The sequence below is a fragment of the Leptosomus discolor genome, unplaced genomic scaffold (assembly GCF_034619465.1).
Source record: "Leptosomus discolor isolate bLepDis1 unplaced genomic scaffold, bLepDis1.hap2 HAP2_SCAFFOLD_29, whole genome shotgun sequence".
Classification (NCBI taxonomy): Eukaryota; Metazoa; Chordata; class Aves; order Leptosomiformes; family Leptosomidae; genus Leptosomus; species Leptosomus discolor.
The window spans coordinates 738,301-761,074 of record NW_028237772.1 but is presented as its reverse complement, the minus strand read 5'-3'; the positions used below and the strand labels follow the sequence as shown (position 1 = coordinate 761,074).

Genomic DNA, 22,774 nt, shown 5'->3' with positions numbered 1-22,774 from the left:
GTGTTTTGGTAGTAATCCCAGAGCTATGCAGTCCTTGCAGATTTGGCAAGCTGATGTTACTCATATTCATGAGTTTGGCCGACAGAAGTATGTTCATGTTTCTATTGATACTTCTTCTCATGCTTTGGTAGCAACAGCACATAACGGAGAAACCGGAAAAGATGTGATTCGATATTTACAGAGGGCTCTTTCTGTGCTTGGGGTGCCACGCCAAATTAAAAGGGACAATGGCCCAGCATATGCTTCACGGAAAGCTCAAACATTGTTTAGTTTATGGAGTGTTACTCATGTTACAGGCGTTCCCCATTCCCCAACAGGACAAGCCGTCTTTGAGCGTGCACATGGTACGTTGAAGCGGCAGCTTCAAAAAACAAAAAGGGGGAATGATTGGGGAACCGCCTCAGGCATGTATAGATAAAGCAGTTTATGTTCTTAACATCCTTCATTATGGGGACACTTCTCTACCTCCTCTTTTTCTACATTTTTCTTCTCCTTTTTCAAAACAGGATTTGCAAAAGGGTGTCAAAGTGCAGATTAAAGATTTAGTTACTGGCCAGTGGAGTGGACCGTGTGAGCTGATCACCTGGGGCAGGGGTTATGCTTGCGTCTCTACAGATGCCGGCCCTCGCTGGGTTCCTGCTGGGTGTGTTCGGCCTGTGCTGGAACCTGCATCAGGGTGAAGAATGGGTAGTTCCACAACCCAAGCAGAACGTCCGGGTAACTTTAGCAAACGTGATGTATCAAGAAGCTTTGTGCCTTTCTACTGCGAACCCTGAAAATCCATTCTCCACGTGTTTGCTTGGGTTGCCATTAGACATCTGACCATTCAGAACTTATTTTCAAGAGCCTACAGCAGCTAGAAGAAGAGATGAATCGTTTGACAGAGGATGATGGCTTAGATTGACTGAAAAGGAGGTTTAAAGGGTGGGGGCTGTCTGGGTAGTTAATATCTCTGATTGAAACGGTGAGGGCAGTCATCTTGGTAATTGGGACCGTGCTTTGGATGTTGCCTTGTCTTGTCAGTCTTCTGCAAAGGGCCCTGCACAAGACTGTTCATGCCACATTTCTTGCACAAAAACAAAAAAGGGGAATTGTCGGGGATAGCCTGACTGAGGAAGATGCAATTGGCCTCGACAGCATCCCAGTATACCCGTGAGAAGATGAAAGAAGTGGATGAAGAATGTTGTAAACAGGGTTGAGGGGGTGATAAGAGACTGAGCAAGAAGAGACTAAACAAGTGAATACCACAGAGCAGAAATTTGGCAAGAGAATGAAGTGGGAAATAGAGTAGGAGCTCCAGCCAGTCAGTGTGTGAATAGAGGTGAATGGACAGAGGTACTGAGCGAATCATTTTAGCAGCCTTAGTGCATGAACGGGTGGACAGATAAGAAAGGTTATAAAAGGGTATGTTTTTCTGCTGCGCCATCTCGACCATCTTGGCTTTTGTAACTTAATAAAGGCTGCCTTTTTTTACCTATATTTTTGTCGGTGTCGGTCCCTACCGCGACAATACACAACCTCACGTGCGCGCGCGCGCACACACACTACACGGCTGTGCCATGCTTTGGTTACGCACACAGACCCCACGGTGCATGTTGGTGACCAGCTCTGCTGAGAACTACTCACAGGGACCCTTCCTCATACGGAGAGGCCGGCTGTCTCTTGTCTGCAGCTGGGGGCAGCTCACAGCCGGATCCCCTTCATGTCCTTCTCCAGCCGCTTTTCCTTTTGCCCATCTCTTCAGCTTCAGCCTGAGCTGGATGCAGCTGTGGGGCAGGGTGGCAGAGAGGGACCCAGCAGCGATGGCCTCTGGGGTGGGGGAGCAGGGGGAGCACGAGGGGCCCGGGCAGGCAGAGAGGAGGCTAAAGAAGATGGGGACGAGGAGCCAGAGTGAGGAAGAGGAAGAGAAGCAGCACAAGAGGCTGCAGGGCAGAAAGGGAACAGCTGGAAACCAGGGAGCCAGAGCCTGAGAGAAAGGGAGAAAGACCCAAAATACCGGCTGTGGGCACTGCTGACATTGCTTGAGCACTGCCCAGGAACTGCACGGCCAGGAGCCTCAAAATAAGGGTGGCCTGTGAAAGCCCTGCCCCGGGCCCGGTCCTGCACCCCGATGGTGGTGGTGAATGTCGCACGGCAGGGTGGCCAGGGCCGGGGGGAGAAAACCCGTTGCGGGGTAGAATTGCCCAGCTGCTTTTTCTTTGCTGGTTGCTTTCGTGTTTTTTAAAAAATAGCATTTAAGCTCTGAATACAACCAGCAAGTAGAAAGGAACCAGGCGTACCAGGCTGGGCACATTTAAAGCCCAAACCCGTTCAACAGCCGCGCAAGCCACGACTGCCTCCCCCTGCAAACGCTCCTCCGCCCGCCTGCAGGGAGAGGCAGCCGCCCTTTTTCTTGAGCCTTCTGCAGGTTCGGCACCACCCAGTACACTCATGCAAGGACGGACTCTGCCTACCAACCAATATGGTTTCAAGCAAAAGCCGTTTATTGAACGTTCGGCTGTGTCTTCTATTCTGTTTTATTTCCGGACACGTGATCGCGCATTCTGCCAAAAGGACATGTACGCCTTGTCTTGTAGTTGACACTTCCTCAGGACTGGCTTATCTTGCAGCTGCAGCTCTTCTTGTTCCTGTCTGCTCTCTCACGGGTAGACTAGAATCATCTCAAGGTCCAAGTCGTCCTGTTCAGGGGCCTCAGTCCAGCTGAGATCCCCCACAATGGACAAAGAGTCAGATACGGTGCCTAACAGGTTACAGGCATGGCCACTCAAACACAAGTCCTTTGTTAAAGTCGGCTTGTTCCTGAAAACGCGTGTTCAGGGAAAGATGAGAATCAAACGCTTTGGTGTTCTGAAATCAGTCTCAACTGCCCAGGCGAGCCGGGAAAGTTAGATCCAGACAGGCTGAAGTCCCAGGAAATTGTCACATCTTTTCCCAGGACTCTTAACTTCACAGGTTGGTGCTTTATTGTTGTGGTGGGTTGACCCTGGCCAAAATGCCAAGTGCTCACCCAAGCCGCTCTATCACTCCCCCTCCTTAACTGGACAGGAGAGAGGAGAGAAAAAAAATAACAACTGGCTTATGGGGTTGAGATAAGGACAGGGAGATCACTCAGCATTTACCGTCACGGGAAAACAGACTCAACTGAAAGGAAATGTGATTTATTACCAATTAACTCAGAGAGGAGTAATGAGAAATAAAACCAAATCTTAAAACACCTTCCCCCCACCCCTCCCTTCTTTCCCGGGCTTAACTTTGATCCCGATTTTCCTCCCTCCTCCGCCCCAGCGGCACAGGGGGAAAACAGGTAATGGGGTTCCTTCATGAACTGCTCCAGCGTGTGTCTCCTCCATGGGGTGCAGTCCTTCAGGAACCAACTGCTCCAGCGTGAGCCCCCTCACGGGGTCACCAGCAGCAAACCTGCTCCAGCGTGGCCTTCTCTCTCCACACGGGCCACAGGTCCTGCCAGGAGCCTGCTTCAGTTCAGGCTTTCCACGGATTCACAGCTTCCTTCAGGGATCCACCTACTCCAGCGTGGGGGCCTTCCCCGGAGTGTAGGCAGTCATCTGCTCCACCGCCCATGGGCTGCAGGGGGACAGCCTGCCTCACCGTGGTCTTCACCACAGGCCGCAGGAGAATCGCTGCTCCGGTGCCTGCAGCATCTCCTGCCCCTCCTTCTTCACTGACCTGGGTGTCTGCAGGATGTTTCTCTCCCATATTCTCACTCCTCTCCCTCGCTGCAATTACTGCTGCGCAACAACTTTTTCACTCTCTTAAACACGTTATCACAGAGGCGAAAAACGCTGTCGCTGATGGGCTCGGCCTTGGCCAGCGGCGGGTCCGTCTTAAAGCCGGCTGGCATTGGCTATATCTGACATAGGGGAGACTTCTAGCGGCTTCATGCAGAAACCACCCCTGTAACCGCCCCGCTACCAAAACCTTGCCACGCAGACCCGTTACACTTGTATTTCTCATTCAGGCCAGGGCGATGATCGGCAAAGGAAAACACTAAGAGCAATGAGAGAAAGAGATGCGCTTCAGAAGCTGAGACACTGTAGAGATGAGACGTAGCCGGGGCTAGCAAATTCAAGGCAATTCTTAGATCACTTAACCAGAATCATCCCCAACCAGGGGAAAGTCGATGAGGCAATAATGGGAGCAACACAAACCATTGAGCATTGGTGGAATTACAGGAACGATCAAAGCAGATTTTGGCTTAAGCTGTTTGAACACCCATCTATGTTGAGCCTGTACCCGCTTGCTCTACCCCCCAACAAACCCTCACTGGCCAGGGAGCACAATTGGGAAAAAGGAGAGCAGACCCGTGGGTAGAAGCGCAACAGATTGAAAGAAAACCCTACCAATAGCAACAGAGACGTACTCAGCCAGATGAATATCCAGTGGTCACAATCGACCAGAGAGCAGTCCTTGGGAGAAACCGGAGGAGCAGCAGGAGAAGAAACCGCAGGAGGAACCTCAGCAGGAGCCCCCTCTCCTGTCCTCAGCCAACCTACCCCCTTGAACATGACCATGACATTATGGCATGGGCTACAGCCGTATCTAACTCAGGTCAGCTGCCCTGGCTGACTGGAGCCTGCCTAGCGTGGCTGGCCTGTGATTTTATCCCAGACACACCAGGACAACAGAGCACTGCCAGGGCAAGCGATTACACGGCACAGCGCAGTCTGCAGTCAAATTCGCAGTCTTGTCTCCTATCAGTTTCTTTTAGAACTATTTTATTTTAAACTATTAAACAGTTTATTTTATTCAGAAAGAGAGTTCTTGCAACTCTCCTCCTCGACAAGCTTTGCTGACAGCTAGGCAGTAAACAACGCCACAGATCGAGTCGATGATGGCCTCGGGTCAGCAGCAGAGGTCAGTCAGCAGAGGTGCCCTCACCCCAGGAGGCTTCGGTGGGCTGAAGCACGTCCTGATGCACCAGCTGGCTGTCACCCTAAAGAGAATTCGCTGTTAGCTGAATGAAACTACTGCAGCTGGAATTGTTATGCACCCCATTCCTAACACCAGCCCCTCCTTCTGCTGCGAGGCTTGCCCTAGCACCAGCCTTGCAGGTCCTAAGGCCTAAGGAACCCAGTGGGTCGTGGGCAAGCACTGGCCACTGCCACCTTACAGGGACACGGGGAGCGACCACCACATGCCTCCCCGGGACATGGGCATGCACCAGGCACTTCAAGGGAGCACGGGCACCCTGCCAGGCTGTGGGCCCCTCTTCCTGGGACCAGGGCACCCATGGGGCACCTCACAGCTACGGATGCCTCTTCTCTCCTGCCTCCCATCCCACCACGCATGGACAGCGGCGCTGGCTTGCACCGCTGCCTTTCCTGTGGCCACCATGTCGGACGCCTGCTCTGGCTGCAGTTGCAAGGGAAGATCGAGAACGCTCTCCTCTCTTACATTTTTGGTTTACCTTCTTCTGAGACTGTTGGTGCTGGAGCTTTTTCAGGCGGCGGTAACGCCTCAGGGACCTGACCAGCAAGGGGGTGTTTGCCCTCAGACAGCAGTCTATGTCGCCAGGGTCAAAGACGTCATTCCCGCAGCAGGCTGTCTCCTCAGAAGGTGAAACTGGCTGTCCGCTTTCCTGGAAATGACAGGAGCAGGGGCACAATGAAGCTTTGGGGACCAAGAATTGCTCTGCTGGGCTTGGCTTCCTCTGAAAGAACCGCAGCCTTGCAGAACTGCTTCGTTGGGCTGAGGAAACCTGCAGCAAGCCCCGTGTCGTGCTGGGGGCTCCTGCAGGGTTTCAGCCCTGAGGCTTGGCATGTCCTTGGAGAAGAGGTGGAGGACCTCTCGGGGCCTGCTGAGGCTTTCTTACATGCACTACGTTTTGTTTTTCCATTGCAAGCCTTCTTGATCAAGGCTGCTGGTGTTCCCTGCTCCTCACAAGCCCAGTCCCTTCCTGTGGGACTGATCTCCACGGCTCACCTGGCTCTGGGGTCCGGTCAATTTTCTCCACAGGTCAAGCCAGGTCCAAATCATGTAGAGCAGCTGCACGGCTTGCCAGGTCTTCCAAAAGATCCTGCTGGTTTCTGTGTGGGCAAGGCAGTCCCAGAGCTGGCCCCAAAGGTAAGGCAGGGTGGAAGCTGACTGCACCAACAAGGGCGGCTGCTTCAGGCCTTCAGGACTCCCACCCATCCTGAACCTGACGCAGTGCTGGGGGCTCTGAAGGCCCATGCTGCTGGGCCATTCGGCCGTCCAGCTCTCCGCTTCACTGGGCACTTGCTTCAGGTCTTCCTTAAGCACACCCGTCCTGACCCCGACCCGGCCTGGCAGGAAGGGAAGGCCAACGCCACCCAGGAGCAGGAAAATCACGGCGAGAGCCCTGGTCGGGCAGGGAACCGGGCCGGCCATGATCCTGCTCTCTCCCGCAGAAAAGAGCAGCCACGTAGGAGCTGGCTGAGCAGAGTGCGGGCAGCGACCCCCTGAACCGAGTGGCTGCCCCACACGTCTGAGTTTGCAAGTGTTGCCGAGGTGTCAACCCCAGGCCGATGTCACGCCTAGCGCTGTGACATCACCGAGCCTTTGCCTGCCCGCCCAGCAGGCTTTCCCCGCCCACCCAGAACACTGAGGCCCAGCTGGGGCGGGCTGAGGTAGGGTGGATTTTGAAGCGTGCTGCTCCCACCGGTGTGCCCACCAGTGGACACCGAGCACAGCAGGGGTGCAGGACTGAGCCCCCCGTCTTTTGGGCTGTGCCCGGAACGGGTCAGCCTGAAGGAACTACACACAGCGCTCCATCCGAGCTGCGTTCAGCGCTGTGCCCCAGCTGGGCAGCCGTGACATGGCTCTGCTCACAGTTCCCTTGGGGGCACGTGGCAGTCCACGTTAAGAGGAAAGCCAAAACTCCACTCTTGGTTTCATAGCATCTCAACTATTCCGATTTAGGAGCGCGATTAGTCTAGAACGATTCCGGCAGGGACATGACTGATGGGGTCCTGGGCATGCACCGCCCCCTGCCACCTCACTGCCACAGGGGCACGCCAGACGTCAACCCACCACCGCTGGAAATAAAAACGACCTATTCCCAATTTTTAACACCATGGACAAAGAGTCAGATACGGTGCCTAACAGGTTACAGGCATGGCCACGCAAACACAAGTTCTTTGTTAAAGTCGGCTTGTTCCTGAAAACGTGTGTTCAGGGAAAGATGAGAATCAGACGCTTTGGTGTTCTGAAATCAGTCTCAATCGTACAAATGTTTCCCAGGCAAGCAGGGAAAGTTAGACCCAGACAGGCTGAAGTCCCAGGAAATTGTCACATCTTTTCCCAGGACTCTTACCTTCACAGGTTGGTGCTTTCTTGTATTTCTCATTCAGGCCAGGGCGATGGTCGGAAAAGGAAAATACTAAGAGCAATGAGAGAAAGAGATGCGCTTCAGAAGCTGAGACACTGAAGAGATGAGACGTAGCTGGGGCTAGCAAATTCAAGGCAATTCTTAGATCACTTAACCAGAATCATCCCCGACCAGGGGAAAGTCGATGAGGCAATAATGTGAGCAACACAAACCATTGGGCATTGGTGGAATTACAGGAACGATCAAAGCAGATTTTGGCTTAAGCTGTTTGAACACACATTTATGTTAAGCCTGTACCCGCTTACTCTACCCCCCAACAATCCCTCACTGGCCAGGGAGCAGAATCAGCATACAGTCATGAGTTCCAGGAAAGTTCTGAATGGTACAGTTAGCTCTGAGATCTGTAATGAAGAGGCGTGAGTTAAACTGTACTTAAACTACTCTGTGAGACTCCTCCTCTGGTGGGATGACCCTGGCCCAAATGCCAGGTGTCCACCAAAGCCACTCTTATCACTCCCCCCCCTGTCAATGGACAGGAGAGAGGAGAGAGAGGAGAGAAAAAAAAAATAACAACAGGCTTGTGGGGTTGAGATAAGGACAGGGAGATCACTCAGCATTTACCGTCACGGGCAAAACAGACTCGGCTGAAGGGAAATGTAATTTATTACCAATTAACTCAGAGAGGAGTAATGAGAAATAAAACCAAATCTTAAAACACCTTCCCCCCACCCCTCCCTTCTTTCCCGGGCTTAACTTTGATCCCGATTTTCCTCCCTCCTCCCCACCAGCCGCACAGGGGGGAAAACAGGGAATGGGGGTTGGGGTCAGTTCATCACCCTGTTGTTTATGCCGCCTCTTCCTCCTCCGGGGGAGGACTCCTCACACGCTTCCCCTGCTCCAATGTGGGGTCCCCCTCATGGGAGAAAGCCCTCCGTGACTTCTCCAACGTGAGTCTTCCCACGGGTTTGGTTCTCCGTGAACTGCTCCAGCGTGGGTTTCCTCCATGGGGTGCAGTCCTTCAGGAACAGACTGCTCCAGCGTGAGCCCCCCTCACGGGGTCACCAGCAGCAAACCTGCTCCAGCGTGGCCTTGTCTCTCCCCACGGGCCACAGGTCCTGCCAGGAGCCTGCTCCGGTGCAGGCTTCCCACGGAGTCACAGCTTCCTTCAGGGATCCACCTACTCCAGCGTGAGGGCCCTCCCCAGGGTGTAGGCAGTCATCTGCTCCACCGCCCATGGGCTGCAGGGGGACAGCCTGCCTCACCGTGGTCTTCACCACAGGCCGCAGGAGAATCGCTGCTCCGGCGCCTGCAGCATCTCCTGCCCCTCCTTCTTCACTGACCTGGGTGTCTCCAGGATGTTTCTCTCCCATATTCTCACTTCTCTCACTCGCTGCAATTACTGCTGCGCAACAACTTTTTCACTCTCTTAAATACGTTATCACAGAGGCAAAAAACGGTGTCGCGGATGGGCTCGGCCTTGGCCAGCGGCGGGTCCGTCTGAAAGCTGGCTCGCATTGGCTATATCTGACATAGGGAAGACTTCTAGCGGCTTCATACAGAAGCCACCCCTGTAACCCCCCCGCTACCAAAACCTTGCCACGCAGACCCGTTACAGCTTGGTATCCACAGCTGCGTTTTCAGTCTCCAAAACCTCAGTGTCAGGCTCCAAAGCCTCATCTCTAACTTTGGAGGTTAACGCTTTCGAGGTGCAAGGACACATTTGCAGGGCCCTCAGCGTCATTTTGAAGCCCCAAAGTCTCCTTTGGAAGCTCCAAAGCCTCCTATCTAGAGCCCAAAGCACACAATGGTGACCACAGCCTCATTCTTACTTTCCAGTTTGGGTTTGTTAATCTGAAGCCACATTTCAGGCTCAAAAGCCTCATTTCTAGGGCCCAAGGGGAGTGTTTGGCTTTGCAATCTGTCACTTTCAGGCTCCAAAGCCTCCCTTTTAGATTCCAGACAGGCATTTGAGGGTCCAAGCTGCATCGTGAGCGTGCTAATCCTCCCTGGGAGGGTCCAAAGCCCTCTTTCAGGGCTCAAAGCCTGAGGTTGTGGTCCCAAACCCTCCGTTTTAGAGTCCATCCTGTCAGGTTTATCTTTGGAAAGGCCCACGTTCACAGGGCCCAAAGCCTGATCTTTAGGCTGCAAAGGTCAGCTTTACTTGGCCAAGTCTCACTTTCAGGCTCCAAAGCTTCGGTTTAGGGTCCATAGCTCAGCTTCTAGGCATGCAAGCTTCATTTTCATGCTCCAGACCCTCTTTTGAAGGGGCAACTCCCCACTTAGGGCTCTAAGCCTTGTTTCCTCCATCTCCAAATGCTTCTTTTTCAGCACCAAAGTCTTGGTTTTAAGCTGGAAAGCTCCATCTGTAGGGCCAAAAGCCTCATTTTTAGGCTCCAGGCCTGTCTTTCACACTCTCAGCCTTTGTTTGGTATCCACAGCTGCGTTTTTAGTCTCCAACCCTTAGGGTTAGGTTCAAAACCTCGTTTCTAGCTTCAAAATTTGATGCTTTTAAAGCTGCAAAGACTTATTCAAAGGACCCTGAGCATCATTTTGACGCCCCAAATTCTCATTTGGAAGTTCCAAAGCCTCATTTCTAGAGCCCAAAGCACACCGTGGTGACTTTGGCCTCATTCTTTCTTTCCAGCTTCTTCGTTTTTCAAACTGAAGCCTCATTCCAGGCTCGAAAGCCTCGTTTCTAGGGTACAAAGGGTGAGTTTTGCTTTGCAATCTGTCACTTTCAGGCTCCAAAAGCCTCATTTTTAGGCTCCAGGCAGGCATTTGAGGGTCCAAGCTGCATCGTGAGTGTCCAAACCCTAATCGGGAAGGACCATAGCCGTCTTGTAGGGTGCAAAGCCTCACTTTGTGGTCAGAAACCCTTCATTTTAGGGTCCATAGCTCAGATTCTAGGGGGGACAGCCTCATTTTTAGGCTCCAGACCCTCCTTTCAATTTGCAAACTCCCCACTTAGGACTCAAAGCCTCAGTTCCTCCTTGTCCAAATTCTCCTTTTCAGCACCAAAGATCCCGTTTTAGGCTGCAAAGCCCCATTTGTAGGGCCCAAATCCTCGTTTTTAGGCTCCCAGCCTTTCTTTCACACTCACAGCCTTTGCTTGGTAGCCACAGCTGCGTTTTCAGTCTCCAAAGCCTCAGTGTCAGGCTCCAAAGCCTCAGTGTCAGGCTCCAAAGCCTCATCTCTAACTTTGGAGGTTAACGCTTTCGAGGTGCAAGGACTCATTTGCAGGGCCCTCAGCGTCATTTTGAAGCCCCAAAGTCTCCTTTGGAAGCTCCAAAGCCTCCTATCTAGAGCCCAAAGCACACAATGGTGACCACAGCCTCATTCTTACTTTCCAGTTTGGGTTTGTTAATCTGAAGCCACATTTCAGGCTCAAAAGCCTCATTTCTAGGGCCCAAGGGGAGTGTTTGGCTTTGCAATCTGTCACTTTCAGGCTCCAAAGCCTCCCTTTTAGATTCCAGACAGGCATTTGAGGGTCCAAGCTGCATCGTGAGCGTGCTAATCCTCCCTGGGAGGGTCCAAAGCCCTCTTTCAGGGCTCAAAGCCTGAGTTTGCGGTCCCAAACCCTCCGTTTTAAGGTCCATCATGTCAGGTTTAAAGGAGGGTTTGGGCCCTGAAAAGGAGAGTGTGGGCACTGAAATTGGGATTTGCACCCTAAAAAAGAGGGTTTGGGCCCTAAAATGAGGGTTTAGACCCTGAAGTGTGGATTTGAACCCTAAAAAGAAGGGTTTGGTTTCTAAAAAAATAGGGTTTGGGCACTGAAATGGGGAGTTGGACCCTAAAGATGAGGGTTTGGGCCCTAAAAAGAAGCATTTGTCCCCTGAAATGGGGATTTGGACCCTAAAAACGGTAGGGTTTGGGCACTGAAAAGGGGATTTGGACCCTAAAAAGGAGCGTTTGGACCCTAGAAAGAAGGGTTTGGAGCAGGAATTGGGGATTTGGACCTAAGAAAAGGACTACTTGGCCCCTAAAAAGGAGGGTTTGGGCCCTGAACTGAGGATTTGCACCCTAAAAAGGAGGCTTTGGGCCCTAAAAAGGATGGTTTGGGCCACAAAAGAGCAGATTTGGGCCCTGAATTAGGCATTTGGACAGTTACATGTCATTCCAATCAGGGCTGTACTGTTTTACTATAAACTTGAGATTTTGAGTAACGCCTACTGGGTCACTGCGATATTTTCGGGCAGCATCTTTCCATTGCTTCAGATCGTTCCAAGAGAATGATATTTTGACTCTTCCTGTTTCTCCATCCGGTCCAACTGCGTCCCAGAGAGGAGCTGGGAAAACTTTCGGTTGTTTGCCTTCCCCGGGTTCGGGAAGGTATCGGGCTATCTGGTGGGGAGGAGGGAGGATGTGGAGGGGTACGGACCCTTTCTAAGTCCTCATCTCGCCCTTGTGGCTGCTGAGGGGGCCTAAAGAGTTCACTGAGATCTTCTTCTGACCCAGGGTTAGTTTGACTTTTCTCTGTACACCTTTGGCCAATGCGACAAGCCAAACAGCATCTTCTTAGTTTCTTTTTGTTTTCTGTTTGAATGCGAGGACCATGGGGTCTCGTGGGGGTACTAATCCGCAGTCCCTTTGCCACTCAGGATTGTCCTGGAGAACAAAGAACATATCAGCATATGTTACTTCATCCCATTTCCCTTCTCTCCTCAGAAACAACAGTAACTGTAAGAGCGTGTTGTAGTCTAACGTGCCGCCTTCCTTAGGCCCTTTTCCCCATCTCCCAGCTTATAAAGCGGCCACCATTGATTGCAATACTTCATTAACTTTCTCTTATTTTCTGTGCCCCCTTGTCCTGCTCTATCTTTCCAATGCGTCAGAACACATCCTAAAGGGGATTTTTCATAAGGTTTACTCTTTCCTCCCCCCATCTTTTGGTTTTCAAACCTGAACCCTTCCTTATCTTTTTCCTTCTCCGCACAACTCTACTTTCCACGTACCAACTTTACTACTTATCAATATCCACGTATTACACGGACGTATCAAGGATGGGCACGGCACTCCTTATTCAAGGCAATAATTACATGGCAATTCTTGTTGTTTGGTTTTGGGGTTTCTAAATTAATCTGGCGAACGCCACCCCAGAAGCTCAGAGCTGTGTCCCCCCTCCAGCATCGTGTCCAGCCTCAATCGTGTGGCTGTGGTGCTGCTTGTTTTTTTCAAAACACAGCCACTTGAAGTTTTTTGGTTTCTTTTTTTTTGCAACAACTATCTTTTTAGGTACTGCCAAATTTATACAATCAATTTTATTTAAAAAACCAAACCAACCCAAAAGCTGGCTGACCACTGCTCCGAGGTGAGCTCAGAAATGAGTTCTCCTAAAGCCTGTGTGCAGCGATGCAGGAACATCCCTGGCTCACCACGAACCCCTTCAATGCCAGCCTGGCTGGGATTGCATTTTTGGGGTGCAGCAGCTCCGCAGGCTGATGGGAGCTCACCTGTCCCGCTGCCAGCACGGGTCTGCTCTGGGGTTCCCCTCAGGGATTCTCACCCTCCTGCTCACCCAAGAAGTCCCACCAGCTTTGTCCCATCCCTGCCCCCGGCCATGTGTCCTTGCATGCCTGCCTGGGGGAGCCAGGGCTGTCCCCACGTGCATGGCCACACATCCCTGCACTGCTTCCAGGGGGTTTCTTGCCTGGTACCTCCTCACTTGTGACACAACTTGTGCTAGGTCTCAGCACGCAGTGGGGCTTTCTCTCACAGAATGGGTGGCAGAAAGGGGCTGGGGAAAAGCAGCCCCAAGCCGTGGGGGTGGCATAAAGGGAAGGAAGGGATGTGTCCCCTCACGGTTGGGGGCAGAGAAGGGGTTATGGTACTTTGCTCTGGAGGTGGGAAGCATCAGCTGCCCCTGAACTGGGCGGCAGTGGGGTCAGTCGGTGCCTCCATTTTCCCACCAATGGCAGCATTGGAAGAGGGACAAGGAGGTGAGAAAGAGGATTTCTCCACCTGGAGTTAAGGAAACGAGCTCAGTGATGCTCATCCCTTGGGATAGGCGACAGCAAACTTGCGGGCTTGGAGTGGGATTTGCTTCTGGCATTAAGCCGTGTCCTGCCGCCACCCTTCCCACTGAGGTCCCCATGTCACACCTCCTTCAGCAGCAGCATCAACCTCCTGCTCCCCCAGACTCTCTTTGGGGCCACCAGCTCCCCTGGCAGGGGCCGTCGGGGCTCGTAGAAGCCAGGGGGTGTCAGGGGGAGCACGGCAACACGGGGCCAGCACAGACCCTGGGAGGGGGTTGGACAGGGGGTGGTTTCAGCTCCTCCGCTGACACATGGCCGCAGGACCAGGGATGCTGCTGACCCTTCCTTGATGATGGGAAGATCCCAACCCAGGGCCACCCCATTCAGGCCACGCAGGCGCTTGGCTGCCCATCGCCCTTTATTGCCGCTCGCTGGAGCCACTCGCTCGCCTGCTCGGTGGTGGGGGTGGTGGGTGTTCGGCCAGGGACTCCCAGTCCCACCGGGCTGCTGGGGCGCTGGATCCATCCAGCTTGGGCCGGAGGAGCTTCGACGCCTGGGAGAGGTGACTATGGGACGAGGCTGGCCTGTGCTCCAGCGAGGCGGTGGTGCCCGGGGGCGAGGGGCAGGGGTTAGCCCCCCTGCAGCCCACGGGGCAGGCACCGGCTGCGGGCAGCTCTGCCAGCCCAGGATGGGGCAGGCACCTGCCCGGCCAGAGACACCGAGAAATGGGGTCCTGGCCCCCACCCTGAAGCAGACACCGGCCAGGAACAAGCCCCCCATGGCCCCCCCACCTCACTCCACCTCCAACGTAGGGACTGCTTGCCCCATCCTCCAGTCCTCCCCCTCCATCCTGCCCCTCCCCATCCTACCCCAGACCCTCATCCCACCCTTCCCAGCCGCAGGTGCAGTCCCCTGATCACCCCCACCCACCAGGAGACAGCAGGGTGCCCTGTCCCCGCCCCCGGTGCCCTGAGAGGGCCATAGCCATCTGGCTGAGTGAGGACCCAGCGCTCTGGGGCTGTGAGAGCAGGAGGCCAGTGTCCTGGATGTCCCACTGCCTTGAGGACAGTGTGGGTTTGTCCCTCAGGAAGCCTGGCAGGAGAGACCAGAGGGAGCTGGGGTACGGGTAGCCAGGGGCAACAGGGGTGGGGGAAAACCTGGCACCCCATAGGTGCCTTGCCCGCCTGGCTGTTCCCTTCACACCCAGCGGATCCCTGGCCGTACCATCCTTACCCACGAGCACAGGCAGCTGCCCGTCCCTCCGGCCCCTGGAGATGCGGCCATCCTGACCCAACAGCTCCATCTCAGTGTACTGGGAAGAGAGAGCAGACTGGCTGAAACACAGGACCGAATTCAGCATCCTCACGCAACCCTCCCACACCTAGCTCTCCCCGGGGGAACCTGAGGCACGGATTCCCTCCAGACGCTCAGCATCACCCTCCCAGCCTCGGTCGCTCCCACCCTATCCCTACCTTTGTCGTCCCTACCTTGAGGGACAGCACGATTGGGCACTGGAGCGGCCGTGGGGTGCTGGGCTGGTTGCGAGGGCCCCTCCGCAGCTGTTCACGGACGGTGTGCCGGCCCCCACAGGACCGCGGCACGCTGGGGTACCTGCACTCGGCTGCCCGCTCCCTGTGGGATGGGGCACGGGGATGCTCAGCACCCAGCACAGTGGCACCCTCTGCTTCACCCTGCTACACCGAGGAGGGGGCCAGGGGGCTGCTCCCCAGTGAGGTCCCTCCCGGCTCCCCCCACAACCGGGCTGGAGCTGCTCTTTCCCCACAGCCCCAGTGAGCAGGTCATGGCCAGGGCAGGTCCCTGCACCCCACGCCCAGGACACCAGGAGGCAGGAGTTGGGCTGTCCCAGCTGCAGCTCCTAATTTCAGTGACCTGTTTCACAGGAGGCACCTGACTCCCCCTTGAGCCTGAGGTCAGGCTGAGACCAGACACAACTCGTGACATGCGGCTTCAGCACCATTGAGACAGAGACCTGGGCTAGAGGGGGCAGCGCAGAGCGGGCTGTAAACCCCCACAGACCTGGGGCAAGCACAGCTCCGCAGCACATCTCTGCTCCCCTGGCCAGGCCTCCATGAACCCCTCCGTCCCCACCCAAGGAAGAGCTCTCCCTCCCCGGGGCAGGGGGCCCCTGCACCCCAGGGGCCAGGAATGGGTCCCTGCGTCCCCTACCTGTACCTGTGCTGCTGTGTTTGCTCCCGCTCAAGGACGGTGTGGGGGCGCCCGGCATGGCAGGGGGGCAATGGCCGCATGTACGGGAGGGCCACGACACGCCTGGGGAGGGCAGGAGCCGCAGGTGGGTGACAGGGGACAAATGACCCACCCCAGCTCGGAGCAATGCCCCAAAACCCACGGGCTTGTACCCCCCAGCATTCCCCCTGCCTGCTGCCCCCCGAGGAGGTGTCCCCGTCCCCCTGCTGATGGGCAGTGCTGCAGAAGGGCTGGGCAGGGTCAGACCCCCCCAGGCAGCCACCCCCCCATGCCTGGCACAGCAGGGCACCGCCACCACCCATCTCCTCCCCATCCCACCCATGCAGCCCCCCGCAGTGCACCCGTGCTTGGTGCTACTCACTGGCCAGGCACCAGCATGCCGAGGGACTCGTCGCAGGACAAGCAGCAGAAATGAGCCCTGGGGGAGGAGAAAAGGGCAGGGTGAGCTCCTGGGGGGGACACAGACTGGCCCACACGCAGGCAGGTGGCTTGCAGGCAGCAGCAAGGTGCTGGTCACTTCACTGTAGCGAGTTACAGCGTTTGCTGGGGGGAACCGTGGGGTTTTGAGCCTCGTTTATCCCCCACCATCCCAGTAAGGTCCCAGCCTGCTAGCTGGTTACAAAATAAAGAGGGTACGATGGGGGAGAGCGTGGGAGCTGAGTGAGGACACTGACACGATCAACGTGATCTAACAAGTGAACCTTTATTTCCGTGTTTCCAGTGCCATTTATAACCCTCGACCACACCCAATAAATACTGATTGGCTTCATCGCAACTAACGGCCCATAGTCCAACCTGATTGGCCACTTTGCGAGTCATGTTCAAGTCACGGTCACAAATGTTCACACCCATCTTCTTCAAGAAATTACAACGGCGTCATGAATGGCGGCTGTCTCTTCTCCTGCACCTCTAAGATGTTCATGCCCCCTGCACCGGAAGCTGTTTGTACTTTCAGCAGTTCCGGTACGTCCCAGCTCGGATTCTCTGGAAAGGCTGGATTGTTCACATGTCCCTTACTTGGTAAATATCCTTCCACAGGAGAGTGGTTGTTCATGGGCTCCCACCTAGGAGAAACCTCCGCCTCGTATTAGGCACCGGAGAATCTGCAGAGGGGAGCGCCCAAAAACCATCACTGTCATGGGAAGTACTCCCAAGGACACCCGCAGCATCCCAGTTCCATGGGAACTGGGGGTGCTGGGAAAGACAAAATGGGGGGTATCCCGTACCTCTTGCTGGGGTGGGGTGCTCCCAGCCTGGGAGCAACTGCCAGGCCTGAGGGATGCAGGAATCCCACGGTTTTTTAGGACGAGCTTCGTCACAACTGCCCCAAGGACTGGGACACGCTCGCCTTGGCCCCTCTGGCACCTCCAAGACCTGGCAAGGGCCTGTGGCTGCTCAGGGCGGGCAAGGAAGCGAGATGAAGGGTGCAGGCGCCCAGGCCTGCCATCCGAACCAGCCCTCACCTCGCTTTCATTGCTTCGTCAGCGCTAATTACCCCCCTGCGCCTTGCCAGGAGGGCAGGTCACAACCCCGCTCCGCAGCGCTGCGCATCGCACCGCTGCCCGGGGAGGACAAGCCGCTGTTCCCTGCCCTTACTCCAGGAAGCCTTTGCACCCACACCCCGGTTTCGATTCAGGAGGGCTCCGTCTTGCAGGTGCCCCCTCCTAGGCAGGAACCTGCTACTGGTGGGAGGAGAAGGCACAGCTGCTTCGCCAGCATCCCCACGGTTCGCTGGCTACACTGGGCCGATACTGGGCTACCACGCAGGCACTGGCTGCGATAACCAGAGGGAACGGGGCGAGTGCTGTCCTCAAAGCCGTCCCCGTCCCCATCGCACTCCCTTCTTAATCCCAGCCGCACCGTCGGCCTCCGGCAGTTTCAGCTTCTCCTTGAGCTGCTCCAGGATCCCCTTCCAGTGCTCCTCCAGCTGCTGCCGGAAAGGCCCCAGTTCCAGGCGGTCCAGCTGTGGACGGACGCACCCCCTCAGCTGGCTGCCCCGGGCTGGGACATCATGGTCCCCAGGGAAAAGCCAGGAGGGGGGGATCCTCAGAGGGATGCTGCCTTGGGCTGCCAAGCCCCCAAAGTGCCAACTTCACACAGCTGGGACGAGCCACCCCTCACCTTCGAGTCCATCTCCTCACTCAGCTGCCTCTGGGCCTGCTGCCAACCCTGCTCCTGGCACGTCATCCGGCTCAGCATCTCCTGGCTCATCTCATTCAGCCGCTCCACGCTTGCATCAAACTGGGTGCGACTGACTTTGCTGGCCAGGGCGGATTTGTCTGCTTTCTAGCAACAGGGCAAGGCGGGAGAGGGGTAAGGAAAGGCTGGAGGTACGAAGGGCAGGGCCAGCTCGTGTTGGGGCTGAGACGGAGAAGCGGCTACGTGGCCCGCTCACCCCATCACCGCTGTGAGGCTGCTCCCACCAGCTGAAGAGACCTGGAGGGAGACGGAGGGACCTGACAAGGGACCTGCATCTGGTCTGGAAATCCTCCCTCCCCCTGGCCAGTTCTGCCACCGAGCCCCCAGGGGACAAGGGGTGTTTGTCACCCTGCCTGGGACCCCCTTGGCTGGTGCCGGAGCCCCTCGGGGCCATACCATATCAATTCCCAGCAGCAGGTCCTCCTTGCCCACTTTCTCCTTCTTCAGCCTCTCCAGGGACTGGAATAGAGCCTTCCAACACAGAAAGCATCCCATGGCACCACAGCAGGGTCGGAGCCTCCCAGGCAGCTGAGCACTCCCTGCTCTGCCACCCACCGCCCAAAAAACCTCCAGGAAAGGTACTTTGAACCTCCACAGGGCTGCGAGCAGGTTGGCAGGGGGACAACTCCCTTGTGGTCCCCAGCCTGGGGTCTGCCCGGAGGAAGCTCTGACCCTATGGGGGTTTCAGCCACCTGCCTCGACATCTGTCTGCTTCTGGTGATGGTCATCCAGGAGGTTCCCTGTGACAGACCTGAGCTTCTCGTAGTCCCCTTTCACCTTCACGAGGGCGGCCTCGATGTGCTGCAGCAGCGACTCATCCTGCTTCAGGGAGGAAAACGACAAGGCAGTGCCATGCAAGGAGGGGCTGGCTGCCCAGTGGGACAGACCCAGGCTACTCGGCCAGTGGCCCCAGGCTCTCAGTGCCAGCAGGACATTTGAATCAAGGTTTTAATTTCCTTCCATGCTGCTGACTCATACAAGCCAACGTGGGGGGCAGCGAGGGGCTTCCCCCCATTACAGGGAAGGACGACAAGCCAGGGGAGGTCCTGGCAACCCCCTCCCGAGCCCCCCATGCTGGCATCTCCCTACCTGGCTCCTCCCCGGCACCTGCCTCACCACCTTGCCCACCGGCTGCCGCGACATGAAGGAGTCCACCACCTCCTGGAGCTTCTCGTAGCTCTGGAGGAGCTGCCCCACCTGCGTGCTGATGTCCGTGCTGCAGGTGGGGCACGCTGCCTGCTCCTGCCCCGCACTCTCCACCATCACCCTCAGCTTGTCCAGCTGCAGAAAGGGAAGAAGGAATCGGCTCTGAGATGGGACGGATGCAGCCAACCAGCCTTGGTGACGCTGAGGCTCAATGGCCCCATCCAGCCAGGGGATGTGACCAGGACCTTTGCCAGGACCACCCCACTGAGCCGGCGGGCGGTGGGAGCGCTCCCCCTGGACCTCACCTGCTCCTGCAGCTGGTCAGCTGTCTTGGTCACCAGCTGTTCCAGCGTGGCCTTGGACATCTCCTGCTGCTCTCCCATATCCTTCAGCTCCTGCTTTATCTCCTGCAGCATCGACCTGGCCAATGAGGCAGGGACACAGGCAGGCTTAGCCTCCACGAGGCTGCTTGGGGGGCTCCCATCCCCCCCAAACTGGGATGGGGGGTTCTCCCTTGCAGCCCCATGGGGTAGGAAACCCTCTCCCATTCTTTTACCCCAGTTGCTGGATGATCTGGCCAATGCCATCCGCTTGCTGGTCGGCTCCAACTACCCCCAGCTTCCCAAGGGCATCCTCCAGCTGCCTGATCTGGGAACCACAGAAGTGGCAGAGTTAGGGCACGGCTCCCTCCTGTCGTCCCAGCATGGGAGCCCTTCACCTGCCCCGTCCCTGACCAAAGCCCCCCTGTCATCCCTGCATCCCCCTCAGGGTCTGCCACTGGCTCACCTTCCCCTTCTGGCCCTGCAGATCGCTGGCCAGGCCCTGCAAGGAGGACACCGAGCCCCAGAGGTTGGCCAGGACACTGGTGATGCTCTCCTTGTCTAGAAAGACATGGTCCAAGGGTCAGCGAGGGGGTCTCACCCTCGGGGCCAGGCTCTGGGTGTGAGGAGCCCCTGACCTTGGGTGTCCCCATGAAAAACATCCCCCTACCAGCCCTGTCAGGGCTCTCACCTCCCTCCAGGAAAAGCAGACGCAGCTTCTCAAGCTCGGCATGGTCTGGCTTGCTGTCTTCCAGCTGGGCCACCTGCTCCTTCAGGGCAGTGCAGAGGTGGCCGAGGTGCCCGATCTGGCGGAGAGCCTCCACCATCTCTGCGAAGCGCTCGGAGGCGCTGCTGGAGCCCGAGGACCCCCAGGGCACCACGAGCTCTTGCGAAGGGGATGTGACCCTGGGATCGGCATCCAGGGGGATCTCCTGGGCTGTCAGTGAGAAGGTGCCCGCTGCTGGGTGGCCTGCCAGGGCAAGCTGTGCGCTGGGCAAAGCCTTGCCTCCCTCCTTGGGGCTTGTGGCATCCATCTGTATCTCCAGAGCACCGTGGGTGGCTTCAGCAGGGACAGTCTCAGTACCAGGACGGCTGGGCTCCAGGCGGCGGGGGGGGCTTGATCGAACCCCTGTTCCTCCTCCTTGGGTCCCTGGAGGTACTGGCTGTGTCCCTGGGATGGTGGTCTGGATGCTGGGGGTCCCTGGCTGCATCCCTGGGATGGTCGTCTGCATGCTGGGGGTCCCTGGCTCCATCCCTGGGACGGTGGTCTGGGTGCCAGGGGATCCTGGCTGCATCCCTGGGGTGGTGGTCTGGGTGCCAGGGGACCAATCCAAAATTGACTAAGCCAATCCAAAGAGCAAAGAGTCGCTGCCACCCTCTCTACCACAGCCTGGCCGAGGAGGGCAGCAGCAACCGCTGCTAACGAAGCGGGGAGCCATCAAGCAGGGGCCTGCCTGAGCAGGATGAGCGCTCTCTGCTCAGCCATCCAGGGAAACCCTCCCTGCTGCCTTCTCCCTGTCCCAGCCCCAGCAGGATCCGGCCCTGCAGCACTGAGAGTGGCTCTTTCCTTGAACCTGAGCTTATTTCTTCCCATCGGGGATGCCCAAGCGAAGCATGGCCACGAGCAGCTCAGTGCTGTGCAGGATGAGGCCCCTCTCCTGTCCCCACCGGTGCTGGGTTTAGCCCTTGGGTGAGCCAAGGGGATTTGCGGTGAGAGATGAGACCCGTGAGGTGCTGATGGAGCCTCTCAGCTGCCTGGGGAGCTGACGCCGTACTCAGCCGTAGGGCAGGAGTAGGGAAGGGAGGGATGGAGAGGGGGGTGGGGACAGACCTCCAGGGGTGCTGAGCCTCTCTGGACAGCAGAGCTAAGGGCTCCGGTGGCTGTATTGGACCCACCACAACTTGCTGATGGCAACGTGAGGGGCAGCATTTCAGCCTCGGCTCTTCCACCCCAAAACTCCATCCCTTCCCCATAGTGAAGCCCCACGTGCTGCCATGAGCTTGGGCTTAAACCAGACCTTGGTCTAAGGGAAGCACAACAGCCGTGCAAACCCCAGAGGAGGGGGCGTCTCGTCAGGGAGCACCCAGGGGACTGGCAAGAGCCTCTACCTTGGAGATGCCGCTCGCGTTCACTTGGATCTTCTTCTTCATCTGCTCCATGTCGGCAGCCATGGAGGCGACGTCAGGGCTGCTTGCCGTCCCCTGCAGCGGGTCCTTCCCAGGGAAAGGACCTCCGCCCTGTCCCCCTTCTTTGGGGCGTGCCTTGGCGGTCTGGTCCCCCTCCAGGAGGTGCCCCTGCTCCTGTGCGGGCAGGTCCTGCAGGCCCAGGTGCCAGAGCACGGCCTGCAGCAGGCTGTGCAGCACCGTCAAGTTGACGGCCCCGACCTCGGGCGTCCCGATGGCAATGTCCAGCAGCTGGGACAGGCTGAGCAGGGCCATCATTGCTGCCCTGCCCGAAAACTCACAGCCCGACCTGGGGAGGCCGGGAGCCTTTTTGCCTGGAGACCTGGGAGGACAGGGGGGAGCCCAGGAGCTTTTTTGCCTGGAGTCCTGGGAGGACAGGAGGGATGGGCAGCCGCCAGCCTCCTCCTCCCCACAGAAAGCAACCAAACCCCATCCAACCGCTGTCAGGGTGCCCCCCACCGAGGGCAGCGCTTTCTGGGGGATGAAGAGTCCCCCTCCCCGTCACCCCGGCCACCTCCAACCCCCCCTACCAGCTCTCCCCGCCCCGGCCCCCAGCCCCGCCATCTCAACCCTCCAGCCCCCCTCTCCCAGCCCGAACCCCCCATCTCGCACCCCCATCCCGGCTCCCCGTGGCCCCGCACCCAGCGGCCCCCCTCTGCACCCTGAGCCCGCCCCTGCCCTTTCCTCATTGGAAAGGGCACATGCTTTATTACAACGGGCTGTTTTTCACCTGCTGGACTCACTAGTTCATCTGAAGGATCGGAGACTCGCACTGTGGCTCGCTACCTTTCTCTCCTATCACCAAACACACAAGGCTCTTTCAGAGGGCGTAAGGACCTTAATAATACCTGCTCAGGCAAAGAAAGCCTAAGGAAGTTTGCAGAAACAAATTTGTTTCTTTTTTTTTTTAAACTGGATTAATGGAAAGAGCAGGACAAAACCAATTCCAACACAGTTCTGCAAGCTCAGAGCAACCAGCAATTGGAAGGAAAAAGGTACACTGATGAGCTGTGCTACCTGACACATGGTGAAGAGATGCACTGGGAAATAAGGCTCCACTCCTTCCTGACGCTACTTTGGCACTCACATGGTTCATGCAAAAACTACAGGTGTAACTGGCTTTAACCTTTATCCAGAAAAACTTCCAGCAGCAGTAGAAAAAAATAACAGAGATATGAACTAGGATGCACTGAGAGCGTCCAGACGTAACAGAGTCTTCAGACTCACACCAAACAGCAATCAGCCTCTGATACTGGCCAGGGACTTGCTGTCCATAAGCCAAACCTCTCACTTGCCAGAGGGTGCTGGTTGACGTAGTGAACTCAGCACAAACCTTCCCAGCACAGAAAGGACATGGTGGTGGGCATGCACGTGTCACCAGGTGATAACCTGGGCTGATCTAACCACTGAAGCAAAGAGGA

The 22,774-nt window shown here is 56.5% G+C and overlaps 1 protein-coding gene across 1 annotated transcript; it reads right to left on the bottom strand.

The window, feature by feature from the left end:
* Positions 1–2,639: 2,639 nt before the first annotated feature.
* On the bottom strand, positions 2,640–21,608 carry LOC147412851 (uncharacterized). The gene is made up of 20 exons (XM_086480957.1): positions 21,267–21,608; positions 19,861–20,509; positions 19,636–19,730; positions 19,406–19,497; positions 19,155–19,269; positions 18,793–18,984; positions 18,400–18,525; positions 18,100–18,174; positions 17,626–17,790; positions 17,340–17,467; positions 15,866–15,922; positions 15,466–15,567; positions 14,766–14,910; positions 14,512–14,590; positions 14,209–14,370; positions 7,292–7,357; positions 5,941–6,281; positions 5,426–5,596; positions 5,300–5,370; positions 2,640–2,799 (listed from the first exon to the last, which is right to left on the bottom strand). Exons 1-20 carry the CDS (start codon positions 21,606–21,608, stop codon positions 2,640–2,642), a joined length of 3,333 nt encoding a protein of 1,110 aa, XP_086337083.1.
* Positions 21,609–22,774: the final 1,166 nt, after the last annotated feature.